General features: G+C 46.9%; 2 protein-coding genes across 2 annotated transcripts; one reads left to right on the forward strand and one right to left on the reverse strand.

Annotated features, from left to right (window-relative positions):
• Positions 1–3,691: 3,691 nt before the first annotated feature.
• Positions 3,692–7,980, forward strand: DFL_000183 (uncharacterized protein; the record flags this gene model as incomplete). The annotated part of the gene is made up of 3 exons (XM_067630515.1): positions 3,692–4,934; positions 4,986–5,037; positions 5,094–7,980. The coding sequence occupies 3 exons, from the start codon at positions 3,692–3,694 to the stop codon at positions 7,978–7,980; spliced, it is 4,182 nt and encodes a 1,393-aa protein (XP_067494708.1).
• Positions 7,981–9,815: 1,835 nt separating this feature from the next.
• DFL_000184 (uncharacterized protein) lies at positions 9,816–12,088 on the reverse strand (the record flags this gene model as incomplete). Its single annotated transcript, XM_067630527.1, has 3 exons — positions 9,816–9,956; positions 10,037–10,412; positions 10,488–12,088. 3 exons carry the CDS (start codon positions 12,086–12,088, stop codon positions 9,816–9,818), a joined length of 2,118 nt encoding a protein of 705 aa, XP_067494709.1.

Raw genomic sequence — 12,088 nt, forward strand, 5'->3', positions numbered from 1 at the left:
GACGAACTCCTCCCTTGCGCTTTTTATTTTCGGCCGTTAGTTTCGACATACCTCGTGGATTAGACATATGTCTCACGGTAAGGCTGAAGTGGGCTTACATGCCTTTGAGTTTTGGAATGAGCGGTGTGGGTTTTTGGGCACGAGGAAGCACGATGACGCCAATACCAAACCGTCTTTTCTTCTGATAAAGAGGCGTTGGAGACTAGTAATTAGATGATCATATGACCAGTTTTTTTGATTCAGGAATTTAATAGAGTTCTAAGCCTTGAAAATTGTGAGAATAGACGGCACGATGAGAAAGAGGTATTTTAGTAAATGAAGCCATCTCCGTTATCTCCACCAATTAAAGACCATTTGTCCGTCATTTGGCATGCAAGAGGAGCGGTGCATTACATACTCGGTGAACTGGCTGAAACCGCCAGGCAAGGACCAGAATGGAGTCGGGAACACAACGCAGGTTAGCAAGTCCTGGGAACCTGGTAAAAGAGCGCGCATCATGTCGGTGAACTACTTCCCTTTCGTAGATTTAAAAAAATCTTCCCCATGGCACTAGGAGCGGTAGAGAAGTATACCGTTCCACATGGCCATAATTTGTACCACCATGGGATCGGTGAAAAGAGGATCTGTGAGAGAGGAAAGGGTACCTGCAGCGCTGCAGCAGGTTTTGTGCCGCCGAATCGGAGCAAAAAAACAAAAGAGGGCACACGACACGAACTATTGTCAGGGGTTTATGAATTAAAGCCTTCCTGAAGGATCGGGATTCGATTGGTTTGTTCGTATGCAAGGTACAGCGGGCAGTGGACGGTTGGTTGTTGAATTTAGTCCTAAGGTTCTAGTTTGGGGTGGGATCGTCTTTGAGATGTTAATACATAGTTGGTATAAATTGCTATAGGCTGTGGTATATTTACGTGCACGGAGGCACTTAAGTGGATTGACATGAGGGAGGTAGGGATTATATCCTATTGGTACGGACTTTGGGATGCTATTGTGGAAAAGTTTATGCGGTCGGAGTCCCGTGAACCATTTCCTTGGAATTGTGGTGTTTTGCGCCTTGCGGGTGTGTCCATGGGCTGGTTTTCGTTTGATACATATAAAGGATATAGCGAATGGCATTGAAGGCTCAGATATGATTCTGGTCTCGAGCTGTTACACTTGGAAGGACACGGGAACGCTGGCAGGATCTTAGGAGGGACAAAGAAAAATTAACTCCACCGCCTGTGTCATAGATTTCGAATATGACAGGATTGTAAACGGGCACCGCATTTTATTAGCATAAAGAGCGTCCAGACCCTCCCTTATTAGGCGAGAGCCATATGCTGTCACATTCTTTCCAAACCATTGGTTGTCATCATACCGTGAAACGTTCGAAACCTAGTGACGGCTTTCTAGGTGACAGCTCCGAATGACTTTACAGTCGATGTCTGAGATTTGAGGTTTTAATGGAGATAGGAGAGGACTCAGACGACTTGATTTGAAACATGAATAGCGTCTAATAATTTAAATTGGTGATAGATCGTCAGAAAATTGACGAGTATGGTCTGCTCCATCGTGATATCGATATATATCACCGCCTTTACTCATTAGGAGTATCGCAATATTAGTATTAATGATTAGACACCGAGGCTAGTTACACACATCTATTTACACTACTCCTGGTAAAGGTTTTGGAAGGTGTTAGAGGTGATATAGCAGCAATTTGGACCAATTAGCCCCGATTCAATGCCTAGCATTATTTAACTAAAATATAGAATCCTCAGTGAAGTATGCAAAACTTAATTGGGATTTAAGTATATGACCATATACTTATCTCCGGGGGGCTATTAAACTCCGCTTCGCCTCACACATCATGTTTTAGCCTTCAGAATGATGAACTTTTAGTTATACTTTAGACTACTTAGATCTCACAGGAACGCTCGAGTATAGTTTTCGCCTAGTCCAATTTCGTCTCAGCATTCGATAACTGCTATTATAGGCTTTTAAAGAGTAACATTAGCTCTGAAATAGCACTCCTTGATACGTTTCACCACTGTGGCCGCAGGAGATATCATATACCCTCAATTCTCGCTAGGGAATTCGAAAGGTTCCGATGACATCCTACGTCCTACTCCCTCATAGCCTGCTAGCAGAGGCATGAAGCCTCCTATACGATTGGAGAATAATAGACTTGAAGCTTCCCCTACAGAGGAGCACTTTCTAGAAGAATGGATCGGGTGAGCTATCGAACTCGTCCGCTTCGTTTCTTTGGAGTTTATATACGTACATATATATGTGCCGGCACTTAGGCTTTGCAAAGGTACATACCTAGGGGATAGAGAAGATTTGGCGCATATTTTTTGGGCTCCTTGTATTTAATTCCGTAGAGGATCCATAAATGACCATACAACTGAACCGACCTGGCTGAGAGTATCGTGGGGTAGTAGTCACGAGCCAATATCGTGGAGAGACTGATTACAAAGAAGTGTTGGGTGTGTGATTTTGTTATCTAAGGTTATCAATCGGCTCGCTTAAGGTGGACCCTGCATATGCCAAGACATTTGTGATGAAGTCGCTCAAATAAGAATTGACCTGAATAGAAGCGCTTGTGTTGAATATATCCCGTTTTATATTACAGCAGATAGGCTGTTGAAGGCCATAAGGGGCATATACAGGCGAGGCCGAGCCCATGATGAATGAAATGATGCCAGCAAATCGTGTCAGAAGAGGTACCTTGTAGTCAATGGGATGTGTTGTGTGTTGTGCGATCGCTCAGAGGTCAATTCCTAAAAAAATTATCAGCAACGGCTTCATCACCCCACCATCCATCTACCCACGACAACCACCTATGCACGACAACCGCACCTACTAACCCAACAACCGTCGCCAAACCAACTCCTCCATTCTTTCTCCACTTTCCATCTTACGTTACTCCGTCTCCATTCATACCTCCTTAAGCCTCCTCCGCACGAACAACCTCAGTAACGTACGATCAGACATATCGCGATAGCTTCCATCCTTCATTTCTTAGCTTACAGCTCACAGCCAGCTCTCTCATTTCGTTGCTTCCGACACGGCTTCACCCAATAATTCGCTGCCCCTGCCGTTGCTGTCCTCCCCCGGCAACCGCTAGGAACGTCCAGCTTTCCTACATGTAAGTTCTACCTAACTTCTTCCTTCCTCTTCCTCTTCCTCTTCCTCTACCTTCTCTTCCTCTCCATCTTCCTCCCCCCTCCCTTCTTTTTCTTCACCATCTTAACAATCTTCCAGACACTCGTGACTAACCAACCATTTAACCTTCTCAAATCTTCCATCTCAGGATCACCTATTTCCCTTCTCTTCTCCTACTTCTCCTTCTACCCTCTTCCGTCGCCATCTAGACGTCTAGGAAGCTCTAAAACGTCAACATAACACCTCAATATCAAGCATCTACGGTGCAATTCTGCTCCCTGCTCGTTGACATTCTGTCTGTCTCTACAACTTCCGAAAGCAACACATTTGCACTCTCATACTCTCACTCTCACCTCCACGATTCCGTATCGCTTGATAAAAAGCTCGCAAAGATAAGTTCATTTATCAAATCCACCGGTGCTAGCGACATTTTTCTGGAGCACAAACCTCCTGACTATCATCGTTCAAGGCCCAGCTATCATCCTTAGCTGCGGTTCTTCTTTCATCTTTCTCTCCTTTACCTTGACCATCTTCAGGCGGCTTTGCGATGTCGGCTACTCCGGATCCCAAACCTACACAGGCAGATATCGCACTGCCCGTTGCCTCTGGCCATCAAAGCCCTCCTGCGAACGCTCCCACTAGTCCACGAAGCCAATCCCGTGGTGGCTATTCAGGAAACAACACCAACAACCAAAGGCAGGACTCTCGAAGTCCTCATCTTCACAACAACAATAATTTCAGGAATAGGTCGTCTTCTAGCGGAAACGAGCGTGGTTCCTTTCGCGGAAACGGACGTGGTAATTTCCGTGGTGATTATCGTGGTGGCCGGGGTGGTAACAACAATTACAACATCGACAATGGAAGTCGGTATAGGTCCTCCTCGGGTGGTAGTCCCTATCCCGGCGGATATAGCAGCTCCGGCGGAAGTCGATCAGGTTCTCGAGGACTACAAGGAGCTGGTTTCGCCAGCGATTTCAATGGACGTGGCAGAGGTGGAAACAGAAGCAACGGAGGAGGAGGACGCGGCAATCGTGGTGGTGGTCGTGGCGACAGCAGAGGCGGCCGTAGCCAAAGTCGAGGTGGTGGAAAACCTCAGAACAATGACCACTCCCCAGACCCCCCCCAGCCAAACGCTCCAAGTGATACGGAGGAGTCTAAGCAAACCAAACAAGATCCGGTCATGCCAACCCAACAAGCCCAGGTTTCTCAACCCGCTCCCAAGAAATCTGAGACTGGCCCCGTAGATACCTCCACTGTTTCCAACACCAATAAACCAGCAACCAGTGCTACCCTCAAAGCTGAGGACAACCCAATCCAAATCCCGCCAACCGCTGGCCCATCTTCCAAACCCGAACTCACAGTCAACACAAATACTGAAGATAAACCGGCTACGGATGATGCGGATGCTCCCGTTAAGAAAGGGAAACGAAACCGGCCAAAGAAGAAAAATAGAGGGAAACATGAAGAACCAGAGGCCAATGTAGATGATGCAGACAACGAAGGAACTAGTGGTTCCGAAGATTCATCTGCATCTCCAGTAGCTATCAGGTTCGGCACCGACCTCGTTACGGCTTCTATTGTTACCCCGGAGACTACTATTACGATGATTCCAATGCCCGGAAATGTGAAGAGCGATATACCGGCTGATAAGAGCGGCGCTCGGAAACCTAAAGCAAGTGAAAATGGCACTAAGGAGGTCATCCGCCCCATGCTAGAGGAATACAGAAGGAAGGATAGTCTTTTTCAGCTTCTCCCCACCCGAAGAGAGTTGACCACTGCGATTGAGCAAAGTAAGCATGCCCGAATAATATTTCAACGATAAGTTCTAACTCTTTGGTTAGTGGAGGTTTACACCGTAGTCGTTCATAGTAGAGCTGCGAACGAAGTGGTGAAGTAAGTTCTTTTGATGATAAGTTTACATTTTTCGGCAGCTGACAGGATCACAACAGCACCATCAAAAAAATCACAGACAACCTCAAGGAAGGGGTCCCCGACTGCCAACATTTGCGACGTCTTGTTAAGCCCGAAAACCTGCCTCCTTCTCTTACCGGCTTACCCGACAGCTTATTCATTGATTACTCCACGGAAAGCCAGTCCCCCAGTGTCAAGGTCAATCCGGATGGTACCGTTGAGACAGTCGCAAGATCTCGTGGGGCATCACGAGCCCAACGACGTCGCCGGAACGCCTCGTATCGAAGGGGTGGGAAACCTTTGTATGTTTTGCTGTGCCCAGTTGTTGCGATGACGATCCGCGAGTTGTACGAAATACTGTCTCCCCACCCACTCTTCGCCGGCGTCGATCTCGATTGCGAAGTTCCCTTCAACTCTCAAGACATCCCACAAATCATCAAACATACAGTTCCACAATGGGCTCCCTGTAATCTCAGGCAATCTAATTCCTGGACTGAGAAGTATTGGCCAACCATCTACCGTCGTACCAACCCTTATGGGCCGCACCCATTTCTCACGAACAAGTGGGAAGATAAGCTTCATGCCTCATACCCCGTTTTCGAAATGGACTATGTCGAATTCGATGGCAAGGAACTGACCATGGGAGAATACTACATGCGACTTGCCCGCAAGGTCGCAGAAGAAGGTGAAAAGAGGGGCGCAGGTCTCCGCATTGGCTGTGTCGTGGTTGAACTCAAGGAACGCGATGGCCCCAGGCACGGGAGAGTCATGGCCGTTGCCCACGATGCAAGAACTCAGGCAAACAACCCTCTTGCGCATGCCTGTTATCGTGCCATCTCTCTAGTCGGTAGAAAGAGAGTTGAAGCTACCGCGCGCCACAAACCGAAGGTTAACATGTTTTCCCTCAACGGACCCAACTCTCCGATGGAAGACGATTACTATGAGAGAGTCCCCGGCGACCCAGATGGATATCTCATGAACGATCTTGTCGTCTTTATGACCCACGAACCTTGTGTCATGTGTTCGATGGCTATGGTGCACAGTCGAATTGGTTGCCTTGTCTACAGCGAACCAATGGTCAGCGGAGGCCTTCACGCCGACCTTGCCCCCGCAGAAGGTCACAGTCTTCCCTTTAGAGGCGTCACGGACGAGGACGTCGCTGATTACCGCCGCCGCCATGGTATTCCGGAGCCGGATAATCGTCAAAGGCGCGCTACCGATGGGCTCTTCGGGGGTGGATACGACGACGCCGGAGCCGAGTCTACCATCCGCGTTAAGCTACCTGCCGGCAAAGGGAAAGGACGAAATGCTGACGGACAAACTAAGGAGCAATTTATGAAAGAACAAGTTGCTAGGTTGAAGAAAGAATGGGCACCAATCGATCCCTCCCTTAAAACCGATGAGGCAATCATCGAAGCTTGCAAGGACAAAGCCTTCCATAAAGAGAAGAGGAAGGCAGATATATCGTTTTTCCAAGCACTTAGAAGGGCTTTGTTAAACGAGCGCGACCTGCGAGAGGAAGAGGTGAAGACGCAAGCCAGGATTGCAGCTGCGAAAGAAGTTAATCGCAAGGGTAATAAAATGGACAAGGCTACCCAGACTGCCAAAATCTTTGACTCTATTAATGACGGCGAGGATTATCTTGGCTCTGCTTCGATCGTCAAAATCGGAACCTCGGACCCAAGCAAGAACACCGATCAACCTAGATCATCCCTCTCCAAAGAGAATATGCGAAGCTCCGCTGTCCAAACCTCACATATTCCAGATACTGCCCCTGCCGATGGTGGCAAGTTCGCTCAGACCTGTGCTGTCTTTGATAACCATGCTAAGAACATGGTCGATGAGGTCATTCCCGTCAAGATCGCTTGCAATCCTGATGCAGACAGGCAAAGGCTCTCGATAGAAGGAGAGTCAACCCTTATTAAGGGCGAGGGCGTCAAGCGAGAGTATAGTCCAGAGGGCTTCGGTGGCTTAGGTAACATTGATATTGTCGGTGTGAATGAGGATAGAACCCCAATTACTACCGGACAGAATGAATATGTTAAAGGAAAGGGTTTGGCCGTCGATATCTCGACCGAAGGGGCTGAACGTGGTAGGAGTAGAATTCCTGCTCCATTCAAGCCAGGTACGGGCGATTTCGTGGGTGTTAATGTCAGCTATGGCTCACCAGATCCACAACCATCCGGATCGACTCTGGACAACGACCTCGCCACTAGCGGTGGCGAGGAAACTGCCGGAACCGGATGTGAAGAGGATAGTGACCTCGATGTCGGAGCGGCTTTCGACCTTATGACTGTCGAAGCCCCTGATACAGCTGGAGTTGACGGCGAGAAAAAGAAAATGAAGAAAATGAAGAAAATGAAGAAAAAGGAGAAGCGATCTTGCAAGAAGAAGACCACCACCGATGAAAACGCTGTTTCTGGTAACACCGAAGGATTTGAGATTGTTGAAGTCAACGAAGAAGGGAAGGAGGTCTCTACCAAGGAAGAGGCCACTAATAATTCCAACACACATGGAAGTTCTACCACTGGTCAATCCGTCCCATCTCTGGATGTCAACGAAGATGAGAAGGCCGGTACCACCTCGCCCCATTCGCGTCCAGGATCGCCAATTGCAGAGGCGGAAGCCGATAACGAGGATAGAGAAGATAAAGTTACCGAGTCTGTTGAGGTCAAAAACGACGAGGAAGACCTTGAACCAGACGAACTTGTCAGACCCACCCGTCCATTCCGCTTACTCGAAGATAAGACCAACGCCGGAGTTCCGAAATACGATCACAACCCAGGTGACGGTTACGGCTTGTTTTGGCGCGAGAAGCTTAACTGGAAGTTTTTGTGTTTCCGCTATAAGCCTAAGGAGGATGAAGAGGTGTGGGATGCCAACATAGAGTGGCAAGGCGCGACGAACGACCGACTTCACGCTTGAAATTCTGACCTTTCTACACAATTCCGCTAGAATCACTTAGCAACTGACCTTCTCGTTGTTATTTCCTTTCCTTCTGCATGGCTTATGAATTATAGTTTCCCCTTCCCTTTTGTTTTCGTTATTTTATAGTGGGGAAGGGCTTTCTACCGCACGAAATACGAAAGACCCGTCCTCTTTGTTCTTGTTTACTCTCGCGTTCACGCTCCTTTTGTACTGGCATGAGATAGAATTTTGTTTTTTTACGGGGAGGAGAAGAAGAAGCTACTGAATGCGTGAATATCTCTGCCAACTAAAGTCCCACTAAGAGTGGTTTGCATTTGCATATGGCGTTTTTTTTTGGATTTTCGTTCCGTCCATTTGCATATCTCCTTGCTTTCGGTTCCTTGGCTCCCTCGTCCCTCGTGTAGACCTGAACCAAAAGACAAAAGCGCATAGCGAGTGGCGTTTTCTTTCCCTCTGTTCAGCTATCTTTGTTTCCGTCTTTTTTCTCTTTCTTTCTCTTTCTTAACGTTCATTCGCCTTTTTTTTAGTATGGTGTTCAGGAGTTCCCTGTCTTTCGCTTTGCTCTTTTAGATCACAAGTGGGAATATAAATTCTGCTCAATTCAATCTGATCCATTAAATTTCTCTATCCCTTCCAAGTCTTCCCTTTTTGTTATTTCTTTTCCTCTTCTTTTCAGGTTATTCCTATTCCCCTCATGATCATAGATATACAGGATTACAGTTCTATTTTAGATCGGGCTTCCTTCTCCCCCCCCCTTTTTTTTTTTTTTCGGTGAAGAAGAACAAAGTAGAAAAAAAAAAAAAAAAAGAACCTCTTATTAATTCCTTTTAGATAGATACTTAGCTTTTCTATTTCAAGTATTCTTCGATTCTTAAGTCTTCCTCTCCATCCGGTACGCTACGTTAAATATTATAAGACCAGCGTGATAGCAGATCTCGATACCCCAAGTCTAAAGACAGAAATGAAGGAACGAAAGGGTGAAGCTAATAGAATCGATCATCATTCCACATAGAAACCCTTCTTCCCTCGCTATTATAATTCTAAATGTACCAGCACGCCACATAACAAACCTCACGTCGTACTCCGGCAGCCCCACAAACATTAAAAAACCCCTCCATCGTTACACCGCATAACCAATAATCCCCCACCATACTAAATCCGGTAACCACACCCAAATCCAGTAAAGCATTAGCCCAAAATTTACAAGGATGCTAGGATCTTTAAAGTCCAAAAGGAGATCAATTTGTTGGATTTTTTTTTTGTTATTATATATTAGCCAGGTGTTTAATCTGTGGGTGGCGGACATCCCCGTCGGCTCCATCAGGTCATTACTGATCCAAAGACTCATCATTACATTCCCACTCAATCCATGAAAAAAAAACGCATTACAGGATAGTGAGGGGAATATAGTCCTTTGGCTCCGTATTCGCTGTTCACTAAGTAAGTTATTATGAGAGGAGACGGAAGGAACCTCTACATAATACATGCACAATGTAGACTCTAGACGCAAGTGCACGCATACAGAAAAAAGAGAGAAAACGGAGAAGGAGAAGAGGAAGTTATCGATTGTAACAAGGCCGATCCAGAAAAACAGAAACAGGCAAGAATCATCGTACTAGTAAACAAAGGAAAGGGGTATTAGGGTATAGAAAAGTACACAGCAGAGCAATCAAGCAAAATATTATACTGGAGCACGTCATGGAGTCGTTCCTTTACTGGGCGTAGCGTTGTTTTAGGCGAGAAAATCAGAAGTTGAAGTGATATGGGGTTGTTTTTTTTGTTACCGAGATGGCATCATCGATAGCGATATGCATTATCGTGGATTCGCGGCGTTAGTGACTGTGGTCGTGGTTATGCTGACCATTAACTGGAACTCCGTGGAGAACACAGTAGTTGGGCTGCGGCTGGCCGTGTGGAAACATCTGCGCGAAGGCTTGCAGGTACACTTCAGGTAGTGCATTCGGTTGGTTACCCTGATATCAAAATTTCTTTAGTCTTAGAATGTTTTATTTTATAAAAGAATAAAGGGATTATCGAATCGGATTGAACTTACGTCCTCTTTCCAAATCGGACCAACGGTTCGCGCCAGGTACGAGTGGATGAAAGACACGTGTTTACCAGCCGCAAAGTAGCCCAGAAGCTCACCATCATGATACAAGATACAAGCGCCGTCCTGGGGCAACTTGATGAACCCAGTACGGTAGTCTCTTGCGACCATTCGGACATTTTTGGCCGATGCTACCTCGTCCCTTTTCATATAATCTCGAATATCCCACTCAAGGGACTCGATCCTATCCGCTAGGCCAACAATACCGTTTTTGCGTAGTGCGATAATCTGTACTCTGTCTAATTCCCTGTAGAGAAAGTACTTTAGGCAAGGGCGGAGTTTGGCTTGGTAGATCTCTCGAATAGAAGCTAGGTATCCCCAACTGTATCAAGATCGTAATATGTCAGTTTTTGCTGTAATAATTAATACTCCGTTGCATTGAGAATTTATTTCTTACGGTTTAAAGGTATCCGGGTTATTAGCGCCGAGTTTCCTGACGTCGAAGATGCCCTGAGGAATCGCGCGAAGAATGTAAATCCTATCTTGAACGGCAGCCGCCTCCTTTTCTTCGTATTCTTTGAGAATTCTTGCCGCTTCTTTAGATATTGTGACCGATATTAAACTGGAGCCTTCAGCGGCACCATTGCCGGCTTCGTTTTCGGCATCCTCCATGTCTCCCTGGGGTTCGTTCGATTCATTAGTGATTTCTAGCCCGGCGCCAGTGAATTCTTCAGATAAAAACTCTTGGTCTAAGAAGTCAAGACTAAGAGTCTCCGGGCCAGCTCCCTCTTGCTTTGGTGGTTCAGGCAACTGCTGCGATAGAGATTTCCCGATATTTCTGATACCCTTAAGTTCTGCATCGAAATCATGTTCGAACCACGGGTTTTCCGGGTCTCCCAACCCCGAATTACGACAGTGATTCCTCACGTCCTGGACGAAGTACATTTGGTCCCGTTCCGCAAGTCCAGAAAATTCAATCCTCCTTTCTATCATCTCCCTCCTTCGCTTCTGATGCTCCTCTCTTCGACGTTTCCTATTGCTCTCTATCTCGGATCTGCGAGCTATACGCCGATGCACAGCATATGAGTCGTGGAGCGGCCGCGGACCGTTCCCGTTAATAGGAGTAATCAGAGTATTGGCTATAGGTGGACCGAATTCCATTATTCCCTCATCTTCATCCATATCCTCCTCTTCAAGCTCCTCAGGAATATTCAGGGGTTGGGATAGGCCAGCCTCCATCCCATTTGTATAATTCACTGGAATATATTCCGGAGGGAACCCGGAAGCCATCTCAGCAGATTCTATCATCCCTCTGTTCGCTTCGTCGATAGCCCATGCTTGCGTAGCTGAAGCTTGGGCATGAGAGCCAGACATTAAAGTCTGTGTAGGTTGCCGCATATGTTGATGCATAGGGTGATGCATAGGCTGCTGCAAGGTAGTTTGTCTAGGTTGTCGCAGTTGCCTTAAAATACTCGCAGGCTGCGTGAGTGATGGCATAGGCTGGATCTCTAATGCAGGTCCATATTTTGCAGTCGACGATGCATCAAGTTGTCCCAACGATGCATCGCCATCATTGATAGGCGACGTTAGATCGTTGGTCGGAACATCTAATGGGGGGAATTTGAAGACTGAATCGTAATCGAATTCGTCATAACCCGCCGACGGTAACAAGTCGAGAGGAGATATGTCTCTTTGAAGTTCTGTGGCTGCAGCTGTAACCGTAGTGGCAGTAGCAGGGTTTACAGGTGTCATAGGAGTATTATTAGAGATAGAAAGTAGGGGATTGGTGCCGGATAAGCCTAGATGGTCCTCACTATCTAGAACCTCTGCGGGACGAATCGGCCCCGGACCAACTCTTGTGGCCGGAGTGGCAGGCGTGAGCGGGGCGGCAGTGGGGGTTGATTGAGACAAGGATTGAGATTGAAGATGAGAAGAAAAGGATGAGAGGATTAGAGGGTCATCAACGGGATCCATGGTAGGAGCCAGTGTACCGTACACAGATATCCAGCTGATATCTGACAGATTGCGAAGGACAGTCGGCGATGGGGACGAGATCAT

This window comes from Arthrobotrys flagrans, assembly GCF_004000055.1.
Source record: "Arthrobotrys flagrans strain CBS H-5679 chromosome Unknown unitig_15, whole genome shotgun sequence".
NCBI classification, from domain to species: Eukaryota; Fungi; Ascomycota; class Orbiliomycetes; order Orbiliales; family Orbiliaceae; genus Arthrobotrys; species Arthrobotrys flagrans.